Genomic DNA, 16,110 nt, shown 5'->3' with positions numbered 1-16,110 from the left:
TTTTTGTTTAGCTTTTTCTTGAAGTTGATTCATTTATATGACTAACTAGAAGTAACCAAAGTTCTAAAATTTGATTTTTTTGTTGAGGTTTTTCTTGAAGTTGATTCATTTATATGACTAAGTAGAAGTAACCAAAGTTCAAAAAATTGTTTTTGGCTAATTTTAAGTTATGTTCTTGGTAGTTGGTAGTACTAATTAACTCTACTTGCTAGACTTAACTTCATAGCTGTATGGCATAGGCATACGAGAGAGGAAAGTGAAAAGTTTTATGAGGCATAACATATGTTAATATAATACGCGCGCTTTTGGCCTCGATGATGATGTAGTCCAATGGACAAATATGTGAGGCCTATTGGGCCAAAGTAGACAATACGTACCATAGGCTCGAGTTGTAATTGAAAAAATTGCACTTTTGCCCTTCAAAGAGGCTGGTCTTTTATTTTTGCCCTTAGCAATCGAACTTATGGCTGGGCATAACTTGTGAGATATTATGATGCAAAAAATATAAACTTATGCCCGTGAAAAAGTTATTTACCTTGAGGGGCAAAATTAAAGACCAGCACAAAATAAGGGCAAAAGTGCCAATGATCCGTTGTAATTTGTGACAATGTATGGGCCTCAGCATAAATATTTATATTTACAAACTTTTTAACTGCTCCCCTGTTTCATTTTATGTAGAGATGTTTGATTAGGTATGAAGTTTTTTCTAGAAAGAACAAAATAGTTTGGCACATTACAAAAGTACCATTTGAAAGCTTCTGATCATGCACATGCCATGTCATTTCTATGGCGTAAGAGCATGTCGGTCCAGTTTGCGTGCACCTCAACTATTTTATGAAAAACATACCCAGTGTCCAGTGAGATCCCACAAGTGGGGTCTAGTGAGGGTAGTGTGTATGCGATGTACCTTATCCCTATCTTGTGAGGTAGAGATGTTGTTTCCAGTAGACCCTTGGCTCAAGAAAAGCATTTTCAAAACAGGTTTGAGCAAACAATACAGAAGTAAAAGATGCTCCGGTGAAAGTACGTTGACTATTTTATCGAGTATCTAAATATAGAGAGGTCTTGTTCCTTTTGATACAGACTAAACAAGAAAGAGTCTAATGAAACAAAAGAAGTATATATAAATAGTAGTTTGATATGAAAGTGGGTGTGCCTGCATGCTGCCATATAGATGTTTTATATGACTTGATCATTTCAATTTGGATGGCATCCCAGTGTTTCGAGAGATGGCGTAATGCTGAGTTTTGGACACCAAAAGAAGAAGTCAAAAGGCATCACTCTCTCCGTTTCATTTTAGGTGTCTTAGATTGACTGTGCGGAGTTTAAGAATATAAGAGATACTTTTGAATCTTGTAGTCTTAAACCAAAGAAGTGTATAATATACCAAAAATGCCCTTTGAATCTTGTAGCCTTAAACATGTCATGTGAGATATGGAAATATAAGAGTTGCTAAATGTAGAAAGAGGCATTCTTTTTCAAAAAGACTAAAAAGGGAAGTGAGACACATAAATTGAAACAGAGGGAGTTGTTTTAGTAAGAGAAGTGTCGCGTAAACGCCTTTGAACCCTAAGCAGGGAAGGGGAAGTGATGAACTGTTAAAAAATTGAGAATGAGCTTTAAATGAAACTAGTATGAAGTAAAACTACTGGTTTTCATTGAAACTCTTGAGTTAGAGTTATCTGTATGTTTGATGCAATTACCGACATTATGACAAGTTGTTCATTATAACATGCGTCTTAATCCAAAATATTACATAAAATGAAGAAAATAGTTGGGAAGACTTTCCTGTATTGATGGATTATAGCAGATTATATGCAGTTGTTACATTTTAACTACAACCTGATCCTTTTTCCTCCGTTGTTATCTGAAGGCTTCACTAATTTCATTTGATAATACACTTAAAAAAGTTGTGATCTTTCATCGTTTCTTCAGGTCGTTTACCTACATTTGATGCCTTCTTAATAATACATCGGGTTGCTTGATTTAAGATTTAGTCGGTTGTGCGGCTTGTGCCTAATGGTAGTAGACATTATTAATGTCTCACTTTCATCCATTTTTGGAAATTATCACAATTTAACAACTGATGGTTATTCTTTTGCAGAGGTTAGGAGAAGGAGATGGTTGGAAGATAACCCCGAGTCATCAACTAACGAAGACCCTGTGGTTTTCGACACCTCAATTATTCCTTGGTGGGCATGGATGAAAAGGTTCCATCTTCCTGAAGCAGAACGTCTCAATGGTTTGCTCATATCCTTTTTCCTTTTTCTTGATAAGTAGCCGAAATTTCATTACTTGCACCAGGAAGGTGCGAATATGAACAGCAAAAAGAGTTTTGTCCCCTCAAATACGCAGGGAATCCAAAAAGTTGACAAAACAATTTAAATCCAAAAGGAATTGCATGTTACACGTTCTTTAAAACAGATGCTTTGAAAAAAATTCTATTCTTTTTATGACACAAGGACCAAAAAATACAGAAAGGGACACTATTTCAGATGTAATTCTAACTGTTTTTTTAATTTTATTTTCTGACTATTCCAGCTTTGAACCGTCTCTTTTAGGGGTCGTTTGGTTATAGGGATTACGGGGTTATCCCAGTATAAAATTTGGGAATAAGTTTGTCTAGTGTTTAGTTGTTGATATTAGCTAAAACTTGGATAAAGTTTATACCAAAATGATGTATCCCATATAGAAGGTGGAATTATATCCTGGTTATAATCCTTGGATAACCTTGTTTTGAATCAAACAACCCCTAAGAAGTTGCTGGTCAGGAAGGAAATTATTTATGTATTAAAACTAGTATAGTTAATACCATTTTAGTTGTTTCGTATAAAATTCAGTACACCAAGTATAGTGTTTGGTCATCATTTTACAATCCTAACTAACTAAAGCATGTATAGTTATGAGTCACTGTATGTATTATTTATGCAGGGTAGAAGATGGAATACTAATACTTGAATAACTAAGTCTCCATAATATACCCTGCATAACTAATCCCTACATTACTAATACTTGCATAACTCTAACCAACAACCAAACGACCCCTAAAGGAGGTTCATATCCTTTTTCCTCGCAATTTTTCCTGCTTTCACACACAAAGCAATAGGTGTATTATCTTAGGATTAAGCTGATCAACTAAGGAGCATTGTGAATGTTTTATACAGGTCGTGCTGCAATGGTTGGTTTCTTTATGGCCTACTTTGTGGATAGCTTGACCGGTGTAGGCCTCGTCGACCAAATGGGCAACTTCTTTTGCAAAACACTATTGTTTATAGCCGTGGCTGGCGTCCTCCTAATCCGCAAGAACGAGGATTTAGAAACTATCAAAAAGTTGCTGGAAGAGACTACTTTCTATGACAAGCAATGGCAAGCATCTTGGAATGACGAGACCTCAGGCAGCTCGAAGGATTCTTGAGATTGTTCGTCGTATGACCTTACTTTTCATAATTTTTGGTAGAATGTAATTCAGTAATCCTTCTATGATGCTAGTCGGAAGAGAACTTGTTAATCCAATTCTCCATTTTGTTGTAGTGCTTGAGCTGCCATGCATTTTTTTTTTTTTGTTTGTTATGCTTCTGGGCAATGATTTCTAACTTTAACTTTTTTCTTTGTTGTAAAGTCTTTTTGATGATCATGAATATTGCATTTCCAATTGGTAAAGGTTGAGGAACTTGTGTCCTAAGTGACAAGTTCGAGCCCTACGCCAAGTGAACTAAGTCCATATTCAAGTGGAGTGGTCCCATCATCCCGAGTTTCGAAAACTGCGGTTGGCCCAAACGGTTGGCTGCATATAGATTTCTCAGACGTCAGAACGAAATAACTGCATTTTCAATACTTTTAGTGCGAGAATAGCTATACAAGTTTCATTTTCAGGCTGGGAGAACAGTGTTTCTCATTTGACCAGGTAACTTGTTAGATGGACCCAAGGTAAGTGCCATTTTCCCATGCTGAAGCTACTTTTGATTGCAAAAATTGCGGCAGCCCTTGCTACTGTGCAGTCAGAACCAAGCTTATCCGCACTTGACTATGTCACCGAATACCTACTACTTTTCAATTTTACCATGCGAACGTCCCGTGCCAAAGTCACTTATTAATGGGTAAATTGCGAATTCATGGACTATGTAATGTACTTTATTTGATGGGTTATGGGCAAGTATTTATCAGAAGTTTCTAATCTATCCTGGTGTGATTCCTGTTGAAGCTTATACATAGGGTTGGGTGCAGCGCAAACGGCTTTAAAACGGTCTCCTTATTCATCAGATAGAGAAAATCACCAAAATTTCACAATCCGCTGTTGAATTTATTCCAATTCCAAGAGTTTGGATCTTATTGGCATTGATATACCTTGAAAAGGACTTGAACCTCCACTCTCTTTAGCGTGAGAATTGAGTCAACCGTGTCTACGGTCAAATTTTAATATTGACCTTCTTATCACTTGCGGTCATTTTTTCAAAGTCTCCTGCAAGTGTTTCAAATTTAATTAGGACCAATCATTATCACTTTTCTAAAATCTACTTTACATAGAACAACTCAAAGGACCGGAACCTCAGGGTCAACGAGAACTTTACTACTCCATCTCTCCACTTTTACTTATTCAGTTTTGACTTTGCACAATCTTTAACAAATAGTAAATGATATGAGTATTTTATTACAATACGCATATTAAATGATTTTTACTCTTAGGTTTTGGAAAATGAATCAGGAAATAAGTAATTAATAAAGCATGAAAAAAAATGTTTTTCTCTTTATATGTTAAAAGTAAAAATGTATTTTTAATATAGTATACAAGTAAAAGTGAACAGAGGATGTAAAAAAAAAATAAAAAAATTGAAGTTTCACTTTATATGATATTCCTGTTTGCATGATACAATTTTTTTTTTTCCTTAACAAGAAAAGGTTGTGATTTATAGTATCTACTAAGTATTAGCTAATTTTTAGTTAAACAAAAAGATTGAGAATTAATGTTCGAATTGTACTCGAAAATTAAAAGAATTTTTTCCTCAAATGTCAGTCGATGATTGTTGTTTTTCTTGTATTCTCTCCGTCTTTATTTATGTGATACTTTGTAATTTTTGAGATTTAAATTATGTGAATTTTAATCAACATTTTAAAGTGTGATTTTTCATCATGTTGATATAAGAAGAATTACAACTTATTTTCGTATAATTTTTGAATATCTAAATTTCAATCTTAAAACATTGAGTTGATCTAATCAATTTAGTTACGAAAATTAGTCAAATTGACTCTCGCTAAGTAAAAAGTAACACATAAAATGATAAAATAATTTATTAGAAAGCTTTTTAAAAAAAAAGTAAAAGAAAAAATATTTTGGGTCCTACAAAGTGTTTGGCGCGGATATAATGCTCATCGACCCATAGTATGGTTATATCTAAATGATTACACATTTGAAGGGACAAGTTGTGCTTTTTAGAAGTCAATATAAATAGTAAACCCGTCAACCGGTCCGGTTTAACCGGTTCAAACCGGTAACCGGACCAGTAAAACCGGAACCGGAACCGGTTTCGGTTAACCATATATTTTTTACCGGACCGGTTTCGATTTTTTTGAAACCGGAACTGGTTAAACCGGTAAAATTGGTGAAATTAATTTTTTTTTTTAATATAGCCGTTGGGCTGGACGTTATTGGACCGTTGGCAACAGTGCATTTGCAAAAATGGCCGTTGCCAAACGGCCATAAACTCATTCCCCCCCCCCCCCCCCCCCCCCAACCCCCAAACTTTTTTTTTTTTTTTTTAACCCATCCCCCACCCCTATATAAACCCTTCTTCATTTTCATTTTAATCCATACCAATTCACTCTTCTCTTTCTCTCAAATCTCAATCTCTCAATTATAGTTACTTTGCAACAATTAGCCACTTTAAATTTCTCTCAAATAAATATTATAAAGTCTTATTATAGTTTCAATTATTAATTTTGCAATTATAATATTGTTGGTGGAGTTAGTGATTTTGCAACAATCCGAAGTACATTTGGTGGATTTGCAATTCTAGCCGCCTTCACTTTGTTGGAAATTAATCCGATAATTTGGTACCTTCGTTCCAACTCTATCTTTATTTTTCGCAATTTAATTTACGCAATTTAATTCTAGCAATTTAATTTGTTACAATTTATTTTCTTGTGATTTATTTGAGTGTTATTTAAATTAATTCTATTTAATAATGGCAAAGAGATTTAGACGTGGTGCCGGTAGTAGTAGTGGTATTGTTAGGAGTGGGCTTAATGAGGAAACAGTTGTGGAAGAAACGCCTAATTTAGGTATTGATGTTGGTGGAAATAATTCACTTTTAGGTCATGAGGCAATGCAACAACATTTTACCGACACTTTTAATGAAATTGATGATGATGAAACACAAGCCCCCGAAAATCCTATAGAAGATACATGTCCTGCACAATCACATACACAAGACAAACTGCCTAGAACTCGTAAGCCAACCGCTAAAATTTGGAAATTTATGACTTAAGATAGGGAAAGCCAAACAGCTAAATGTACCCTATGTAGACAAATATTTGCTTTTAGGCAAGAAACTAGTAAGGATGGTGGAACGGGTACACTAAATGGTCATATGAGAAAGAAACATATGGATGTTTGGGGAGAGCAAACGGGTTTAAATGTGGGGGTATTCAAATGACGATAGACCCACGAACCGGTAGAAATTTTAAGTATGACAAGAAAAAAAAAGCGTGTAGAAATAGCTAAAATGGTAGCTTATGATTGTTTACCATTTTCCTTTCCTTCGGGTTTGGGGTTTGTTACTTACATTCAACGTTGTTATAATCCGTTATTTGAGGGTATTCCTAGAAGTACTTGTAGAGCGGATGTTATAGATTTGTATAAAAAATATAGATTTTATTTGCGCCATGTATTTAATTCTTTAAATTGTAATGTTTCTCTTACCGATTTGGGTCTTAATCTTAACAAGTTAGATTTTTTTGTTATTACATGTCATTGGGTTGATGACAATTGTGTTATGCAAAAAAGAATTATAGCTTTTTTATATGATGAAGGAAAAGGTCGTCACGATGGAAAATTTTTAGCGGATTCAATGTCTACTATTATGAGATTTTTTAATATTTATATAAAAACACTTTGTATTGCTTTAGATAATGCTTCTAATAATACAAAGGCGATTGGTCTTTTAAAAAGAGAATTAAATCCTCCGCTAAAAAATATTTTTCATGTGAGATGTAGTTGTCACATTTTAAATTTAATTGTTAAAGATGGTCTTGTGTGTTTTGACGATTCTATTAAAAAAGTTAGAGATGCAGTTGCGTTTCTTTTTTGTAATGCTAATAGGGGAAGACTTAGAGATTTTAAGAATGCTTGTGTGGAAAATAATCTTAGACCTAGGAAAATTCAAGTAGAAATTGAGACTAGGTGGAACTATACTTACATTATGCTACAACAAGCATATGAGTATAGGATTCCCATACAACAAGTTCACAACAAATATAATATTAATAGTGATGATTGGTTAAATTTTACGCATTGGGAAGATGTTAAAGAATGTGTTGAACTCTTAGAAATTTTTTATAATGCAACTCTTGCTTTTTCTAAACAATTCTATCCCACGGTAACCAGAATTTTAGCCTACTTAGCGGAAATAGCTAGAGTTTTACAAGAGTATAAATATAAACCCGGTTATCAAGCGGCTATTTTTGAAATGATAATCAAATTTAAGAAGTATTTTTTTCCCATCCCAACTTTATTTATATTGGGTTTTCTTTTAAATCCTTGTTTAAAAGTGTCTTATACTAAAGCATTAGTTGGTCAAATTTATACATTTTTAGAAATTGAAGCGGGAGTTCGACCATCTTTAGCTGAAGCCGAACTCGCTATTGATGACGAGTTTAGAAAAGTTTTTACTCATTATTCTAATTTGGAAGAACGTACTACACCCGTTGCTCCACGCCCTACTACTTCTCAAAGTAGCAAAAAGGGCTTGTCGGGTTTGTCGCATTTAAAAGTTTTACATTCACAACCAACTTCTTCTTCTAGTGCACACTTTGATGAATATAACTTTTATTTGATGCAGCCAAATGTGAATATCAAGGAACTGGATGAATTGGACATCTTAGCATGGTGGAAGAAGTACAAGGCAAGTCATCCGATACTCTCAAGAATGATTCGAGATATCCTTACTGTTCAAGTATCAACCGTGGCTTCGGAGAGCGCATTTAGCCAAGGAAGACAGCAAATTGGAGACCATAGACATTCATTATCCGGCTTTAGCTTACAAGTACTAGTGTACATTCGCGATTGGATTAGATCAGAGCGACGCAACCAAAACTTAGAAGCGGAGGAAGGCGAAGAGGAAGAAATTGAAAATTTGATAGCAAGTGGACCGGACCAAATGGAAGACTTTGAAGATATCTCCATGGCCGAATATGATATGGGGGAAATTAACGAAATGATTCAGAATTGGTGATTTTATTATTCGACTATTTCTTTACAACTCATGTATTATTTGCAAGTTAAAAAAAAAAAAATTACAACTTGCAAATAAATGTTATCCAAGAATGAATAAAATATATGGCTCATTGAGCTTTCTTCTATTTACTTGTGTTCATATTTTTACTTATATTAAGTTAGGAATATACCTAAAATATACTAAGAATATACTTATAATATACATCTACTTAAATTAAAAACTAGAAAGTTATATACTTGAAAAATAACTAAAATATATTAATATATATATATATATATATATATATATATATATATATATATATATATATATATATATATATATATATATACATATAACTTAAACATATATATATTAATAGGGATAAGGCATATATTTATATATATATATATATTAAGACACACCTTACCTTTCCCCGGGTCCTATTATCCCCCTAAACTTATTTAAAATATAATTATATGATGTGGCAAAGAGAGTGTGTTTACTCTCTTTGAGAGAGTGAGAAACATAAAAAGGGAAAACTTAATTTTTTTCTTAAAAATATTTTCTTAAAAATTTGAAAATAAATCTAGTCTTATATAGTTTTATATATATTTCCATATGTTAAGAAAATAATTAATTTTTTCAAAATTTTATAAAAATTCAGTTTTTTTTTCACATTTGGCAAGAAAAACACTTTTCCGGATTTTATTTGAAAAATAAAAGTGTCCTAAGAAAATGAAATCATGAAAATCAAGATTTTTGAAGACATTTTAAAAAAATAATCAAGTTTTCCATATTTTTAACAAATCCATTTTTCCGTATTTAAAAAAAAATCATTTATATATTTTTTTCTTTTTCAAAAACGGGTTTTAAAAAAAAAAAAAATTTTCAATTTTTTTTTTAAAAGGGTTTTAAAAATCCTTTTTTTAAAAGAAAATTCAGTTTTTTAATCCATGTTTTTAGTTTTTTTTTTTTAAAATGGGTTTAAAAAAAATCAAATTTTCAAATTAAAAAAAAAGACGGGTTTTAAAACTCCTTTTTTTTTTAATGAAAATTCAGTTTTTTATTTTTTTTTTAAAAAAAATTGACACGTATAGGCCGAAATAATTAAAAAAAAAAAAAAACAAATAAATACACATGTGGCAAGGAGAGTGTATACTCTCCCATATGATATCGGCGTTTAGGGGGGTAATTATTCCGTTTTAAATAAGTTTAGGGGGTAATAGGACCCAGGAAAGGTAAGGTGTGTCGTAGCAAATTCGGGTATATTGCCTTATCCCTATATTAATATATATATATATAATATATCTATATATATATATATATATATATATATATATATATATATATATATATAAGTTATATAACCTAAGTATATTGATATATATAAGTATATTCTTACTATATTTAGGTATATATATATAACTTACACATATAATAATATATATATACACGTATATCTTTGTATTATTTGACTTGATGTTAGCACATTAAAATAAATATTTAAACTTTACTTATAAACTTATATAACATATGTAAATATATCTACAATATACTAATAAATACTATAATATATATATATATATATATATACTATCAAAAAACAAAAAAAAAAAAGGGTTTTAATTTTGCTTTTGAACCGGACGGTTCCGGTTTTGGATTTTAATCGGAACCGGTGGCGGTTCCGGTTTTTATTTCAGAAGCCGGCCGGTTCCGTAACCGGTTCTGGTCGGTCGGTATTTTGAACCGGTTGACGGGTTTAATAAATAGTATAAAAAGGGGAAAGATTTTAATATTATTATCTACGAATAAATAATCATACTTAATGAAGCTTTCAATCTCGAAAATATAATAAGTTAGTTGCTATAATATGTAAGATTATTCTAATAGTATAATTTTTTTTATATGTCAACATATTATAAGTTTTTAAAAGTTAACTATCATTTTTATTTAACATATTATTGGCTTATTGCAGGTTGTCCCCTTTATTTCCAGGTACTAGTTTCATGAGTGGCACAACCAAGATTTTCACTAAGTAGATTTAAAATAGAAAGAAGTAAACACACTAGACTAGAATGCATTCGTTGGTTTTCTTTTTCTTGCACCTTGGTTTGTTTGGATTGAACTCTTAAGTGAGAGTTATCTTCATGTTTGGTGCAATATGTACTTATAGACACATATGAGAAGCTGCTCATTAAATGGTGCCTCTTAATCTAAAATATTACTGAAATGAAGATAGAAGTGAGAACTTTCTTTATCGTGATGGAATATAGCAGGATATATGCAGTTGTTACTTCTTACCTTTAAGCTGATCCCATTTCCTCGGTTGTCGTTGAGGTTGTTGACTGTAGCATTCACTAACATTACTGATTTGGCAATACACTTTAAAAAGTTGTAATCTTTAACCCTTTCTTTGAGGTGTTATACCTACATTCACTGCCAGATCGGAAAAAAAAATATACTAGAATGTCATAGTTACGATACAAACTTGTGACCTAAAACAACTTTTGAACCCTCTTTACCATCACACTAGAATATTTTTCATATATCAAGTGGATTCAACTTTTATTTTTTATATCCTATTATATTTGCTTTAAATACTTTCCTTTCCTAAGTATTTTTATCATTGTTTCTCCACTCTTGTATTTTTTCAAACCTGTTTCTGAAAACGCTTCTCTTGAGCTGAAGGTTTATGAACATACATTTTCTAACTCACACAAGGTGGGGCTAAAGTTGTAAACTATACACTGGAAGAATCTACTTCTAGGACCAACAATTGAGTATGTTGTTGTTGTATAAAGTTTAATCAACAATTATATATATATATATATATATATATAACCAAAAAAAAAAAATTGCCCAATTTGCACAGTATAATTTTTTAACGAAGGGATTCAATTGAATTTCCTTCTCTTACTAGCTCTGCCCTGCTGACATTTGATGCCTTCTCAGTGATGAGTACTTTTTTCTTAAGATTTACATCGATTGTTCCTAAAAGTAGTAGCCACTATAAATGACTTTTTTTTTGTCCATTTTGGGATTTATTGGAATTTAACAATTGACAGTTATTCATTTGCAGAGGTTAGGAGAAGGAAATGGTTGGAAGATAACCCCGAGTCATCAAGTAACGAAGACCCTGTGCTTTTCGATACCTCAATTATTCCTTGGTGGGCATGGATGAAGAGGTTCCATCTTCCTGAAGCAGAACGTCTCAATGGTTTGCTTATACCCTTTTTTCCCGCACAATTGTTTCCTGGTCTCAAATACAAAGCGGTAGTTATATTAGGTTAAGCTGATCAAATAATGACCACATGTGAATCTTATACAGGTCGTGCTGCAATGGTTGGTTTCTTTATGGCCTACTTTGTGGATAGCTTGACTGGTGTAGGTCTCGTCGACCAAATGGGAAACTTCTTTTGCAAAACAAAGGGGCGGATTTAGCATATTATATGTTTTGTATTTGTGCGGAACTATACTATTGAAAATTCAGTAAATATATAAGAAATAAGATTTAGGAATCCATTAATGAAGTGTGTTGTTGGTTTAGTGGCAAAGAAGGAATTCTTAAAGCTTTGTTACTTTTGGTCAAGGGTTCGAATCCTTGGTCGCAAAACACTATTGTTTGTAGCTGGTGTACTCTTGATCCGCAAGAACGAGGATTTAGAAACTATCAAAAAGTTGCTGGAAGAGACTACTTTCTATGACAAGCAATGGCAAGCATCTTGGAATGACGAGACCTCAAGCAGCTCGAAGGATTCTTGAGATTGTTCGTCGTATAACATTAGTTTTCATATTTTTGGTAGAATGTAATTCAGTAATCCTTCTATGATGCTAATTGAAAAAGACATTTTAATTCTATTCTCCATTTTGTCGTAATGCTTGGGCTGCCATGCATATTTTTCCAGTCTTAGGTTGTTCCTTGTATAACATTAGTTTTCATATTTACGGAAGAATATAACTTGGTAGTTCTTCTATGCAAGTCGAAGGAATATATGTTAATCGCATTCTTCGTTTTGTTGTAGTGCTCGGGCTGCGCCATGCATTTTTTTTCCCATTTTTGTTTTGCTTCTGGGCAATGATTTATAACTTTAATTGTTGTAAAGTCTTTTGGTACTTTGATCTTGAATATTTATTTTCCAATCGGTAAAGGTTGAGGGATTTGTATCTTAGGTCACAAGTTTGAGCCCTACACCAGGTGAACCAAGTCCAGTACTTAAGTAGAGAAAGGTAGAGGGGTGGACCCATCATCCCTAGTTCTGAAAACTGAGGTTGGCTCCGTATAAATATCTCAGTTTTCAAAACAAAATAACTCCTTTTCTAATACTTTTTAGTGTAAAATTAGCTTTACAAGTTTCATTTTCAGGTTGGGAGAATAGTGTTTCTCATTTAGGTAACGTTTGGATTAGCTGAAAAAAAATGGTTTTTAAGCATAAGTGTTTCAAGTGTTGAAAGTTATTTTCCCATGTTTATGTGTTTGGATAAAAGTACTTAAAAAGTTTTTACAACTAAGGATAGTATTGGAATTAACAGAAAATATAAGGGATAAAAGGGTAAAGTTGTTGGTCAAACTAAAATGGCTTTTAAGCCAAAAAAAATAAGTTGAGGTTGAGCAACTTTTTTATTTTCATTTTAAATCATGTTTCTTAATTTAACTGTTTTATTTAGCTAAAACCTCGTCAGAAAAGAATCGGCTTATAAGTTGGTTTGACCAACTTATAAGCCAATCCAAACGGGCTCTTAGGTAACTTGTTAGATGGACATAAAGTGTCATTTTCCCATGTTTCTTCTTTAACAACAGTGCAGTCAGAACCAAGCTGATGCGCGCTCGACTATATCACCGAATACCTGCTACTTTTCAATTTTACCCATAGTTCGCATTTTGTGAATGTCCCATGCCAAAGTCATTTTATGGGTAAATTGCTAATCCATGGACTATGTAACGTACTTTATTTGATGAGTTATGGGAAAGTATTTTGCTAGAGGTTTCTAATCTACTCTCGTGTGATTCCTGTTGAAGCATATATATATATGGGGGTTGGGTGCAGCGCAAACGGCTTTAAAACGGACTCCTTATTCATTAGATAGAGAAAATCACCAAAATTTCGCAATCCGCTTGAATTTATTCCAATTCCAAGAGTTTGGATCTTATTGATATTGATATACCTTGAAAAGGACTTGAACCTCCACTCTCTTTAGCATGAGATTTGAGTCTCGCGTGTCTATGGTCAAATTTTAATATTGACTTTCTTATCACTTGTGGTCATTTTTTCAAAGTCTCCTGCAAGTTTTTCAAATTTAATTAGGACCAATCATTATCATTTTTCTAAAATCTACTTTACATAGAACAACTCGAAAGACCGGAACCTCAGGGTCAACGAGAACTTTACTACTCTCTTCACTTTTACTTATTCAGTTTTGACTTTGCACATTATGCATATTAAATGATTTTTAGTCTTAGGTTTTGGGAAATGAATTAGGAAATAAGTAATTGATATAGCATGAAAAAAAAATGTTTTTTTCTTTATATGTTAAAAGTGAAAATGTATTTTTAATATAGTATACAAGTAAAAGTGAACAGAGGATGTAAAAAAAAAAAAATGAAGTTTCACTTTATATGACAATATTCCTGGTTGCATGATCAATTTTTTTATTTTTCCTTAACAAGAAAAGGTTGTGATTTATAGTATCTACTAAGTATTATCTAATTTTTCAAAATAAAAAAGATTGAGAATTAATGTTCGAATTGTACTAAAAAATTAAAAGAATTTTTTCCTCATATCTCAGTCGATGATTGTTGTTTTTCTTGTATTCCCTCCGTCTTTATTTACGTGATACTTGTTAATTTTTGAAATTTAAATTATGTGAATTTTGATCAACATTTTAAAGTGTAGTTTTTCATCATATTGACATGAGAAGAATTACATCTTATTTTCGTAAAATTTTTTAATATCTAAATTTTAATATTAAAATATTGAGTTGATCTAATCAATTTAGTTACGAAAATTAGTCAAATTGACTCTCGCTAAGTAAAATGTATCACATAAAATGATAATGTAGTTTATTAGAAAGCTTTTTTTTTTTTTTTTATAAAAAAGGTAAAAGAAAAAACATTTTGGGTCCTACAAAGTGTTTTGCACGCGGATATAGTGCTCATCGACCCACAGTATGGTTATATCTAAATGATTACACATTTGAAGGGACAAGTTGTGCTTTTTAAGAAGTCAATATAAATAGTATAAAAAGGGAAAAGATTTTAATATTACTATCTACGAATAAATAATCATAATTAATGAAGCTTTCAATCTCGAAAGTATAATAAGTTAGTTACTATAATATGTAAGATTATTCTAATAGTATAATTTATTAAGTAATAATAATTTTTTTATATGTCAACATATTATAAGTTTTTAAAGTTAACTATCATTTTTATTTAACATATTATTGGCTTATTGCAGGTTGTCCCCTTTATTTCCAGGTACTAGTTTCATGAATGGCAGAACCAAGATTTTCACTAAGTAGATTTAAATAGAAAGAAGTAAACACACACAAAACCATATAAAAAAAAAAAAGGGATTCAACATCTATTATATATTCATACAAAATAATTCTGACCTTGTATTTATAGTGTAAATCCAACTATAAAGGGATCTTTACACAAATAGTCGATTGAATTCACCGTTTATTTTTCGAGCTGATATACATAGATTATACAAATTTATACACATATTATAGATAAATTATACATATAGTCCTATTATATTTCCACGGGACCATTTTTAAATTAAGCAATAGGATGGACGGCTACTTAGGTTCATTCTTCAGCTATAAAAAGGGTAGGTGTTGGAACTTTATGGTTGTGGAATAGAGTGTGGAAACTAGAGTAAAATGGGAAAATCATGGGCTTTGGTAGTGGCTATGCTAGTGGTCGTAACTTTGGTGATCAATAGCTTTGAAGTGAAAATGGCAAGTGCAAAGTTGAGTGAAGCAGCTTGTAAAGAGGAGAGGAGAATTGGGATAAAAGCTTGTAAGCCTGCTTTTTTTGGAAAAAATCCTTCTCCTAAGTGTTGTGAAAGAGTTAGAGTGACCCATACTGAGTGCGTGTGTAGTGAAATAAGGCCCAAATTGGCTGCTCTTGTTGACATCAACCGCACCATACGCTTTATTGAAGGTTGTGGGCGCAGAGTCCCTCGTAACTACAAGTGCGGAAGTAAGTGAATCTCTATCCGTTTCTCGTATTTTTCTCAAAGATGAATTCAAGATTTTAAATATATATTGACTAACTTAATTAGTATAAATGTGTTATGTGCATTTTATACAAATGCTTTGTGAATGGTCTTACTATATGTGGAGAGATTGAGTTTATGTTCTAGTGAGTGTACTAATAACCTATTCTAAAAATTTCTCAAGCCGGTGAATTAGAATCTTGAGAAAGTCTCTAACTTGGCTGCCATTAAAGTATAGGCTATATTTTCTATTTTCTGGAATTCACAGTTAGGTTATCTAGCCGAAATAAGGAAAAAGTTAGTTCATTTCTCCAAAAAAATAGGATTTTTTTACTTTGCCTTCGGAACGAAAGATCTTTTTGAATAATTCAAGGAAATTGAAACGAAAGATCCTTTGGAGATCTTCTAACGTATTGACGATTAATTCAATGTTACAATTCGACAAATAAACATTT

At 32.1% G+C, this 16,110-nt stretch overlaps 3 protein-coding genes across 3 annotated transcripts in view; all 3 read left to right on the top strand.

Moving 5' to 3' along the window:
• Positions 1–2,004: 2,004 nt before the first annotated feature.
• Positions 2,005–3,530, top strand: LOC132059004 (light-harvesting complex-like protein 3 isotype 1, chloroplastic). The gene is made up of 2 exons (XM_059451463.1): positions 2,005–2,242; positions 3,165–3,530. Exons 1-2 carry the CDS (start codon positions 2,020–2,022, stop codon positions 3,413–3,415), a joined length of 474 nt encoding a protein of 157 aa, XP_059307446.1. The 5' UTR covers positions 2,005–2,019; the 3' UTR covers positions 3,416–3,530.
• Positions 3,531–11,344: 7,814 nt separating this feature from the next.
• LOC132031050 (light-harvesting complex-like protein 3 isotype 2, chloroplastic) lies at positions 11,345–12,307 on the top strand. Its single transcript, XM_059420902.1, has 3 exons — positions 11,345–11,649; positions 11,761–11,858; positions 12,048–12,307. The coding sequence occupies exons 1-3, from the start codon at positions 11,610–11,612 to the stop codon at positions 12,192–12,194; spliced, it is 285 nt and encodes a 94-aa protein (XP_059276885.1). The 5' UTR covers positions 11,345–11,609; the 3' UTR covers positions 12,195–12,307.
• Positions 12,308–15,263: 2,956 nt separating this feature from the next.
• The window catches only part of LOC132058992 (uncharacterized), a 3,980-nt gene continuing 3,133 nt past the window's right edge, over positions 15,264–16,110 (top strand). Inside the window, exon 1 of the mRNA XM_059451450.1 lies at positions 15,264–15,639. Within this exon, the coding sequence (XP_059307433.1) occupies positions 15,318–15,639 (322 nt within the window). The 5' untranslated portion in view covers positions 15,264–15,317. The remainder of the gene's footprint in view (positions 15,640–16,110) is intronic.

This window comes from Lycium ferocissimum, chromosome 1 (genome assembly GCF_029784015.1).
Source record: "Lycium ferocissimum isolate CSIRO_LF1 chromosome 1, AGI_CSIRO_Lferr_CH_V1, whole genome shotgun sequence".
Lineage (NCBI taxonomy): Eukaryota > Viridiplantae > Streptophyta > Magnoliopsida > Solanales > Solanaceae > Lycium > Lycium ferocissimum.
This window is presented reverse-complemented; position numbering and strand designations above follow the sequence as displayed.

Coding starts and splice junctions, on each gene's coding strand:
- LOC132059004 (XM_059451463.1), top strand. CDS start 2,020: ATGGTAGTAGACATTATTAATGTCTCACTTTCATCCATTTTTGGAAAT. Junction 2,243..3,164: donor TGAAGCAGAACGTCTCAATG/GTTTGCTCATAT, acceptor TGTTTTATACAG/GTCGTGCTGCAATGGTTGGT.
- LOC132031050 (XM_059420902.1), top strand. CDS start 11,610: ATGAAGAGGTTCCATCTTCCTGAAGCAGAACGTCTCAATG. Junction 11,650..11,760: donor TGAAGCAGAACGTCTCAATG/GTTTGCTTATAC, acceptor AATCTTATACAG/GTCGTGCTGCAATGGTTGGT. Junction 11,859..12,047: donor GAAACTTCTTTTGCAAAACA/AAGGGGCGGATT, acceptor GGTCGCAAAACA/CTATTGTTTGTAGCTGGTGT.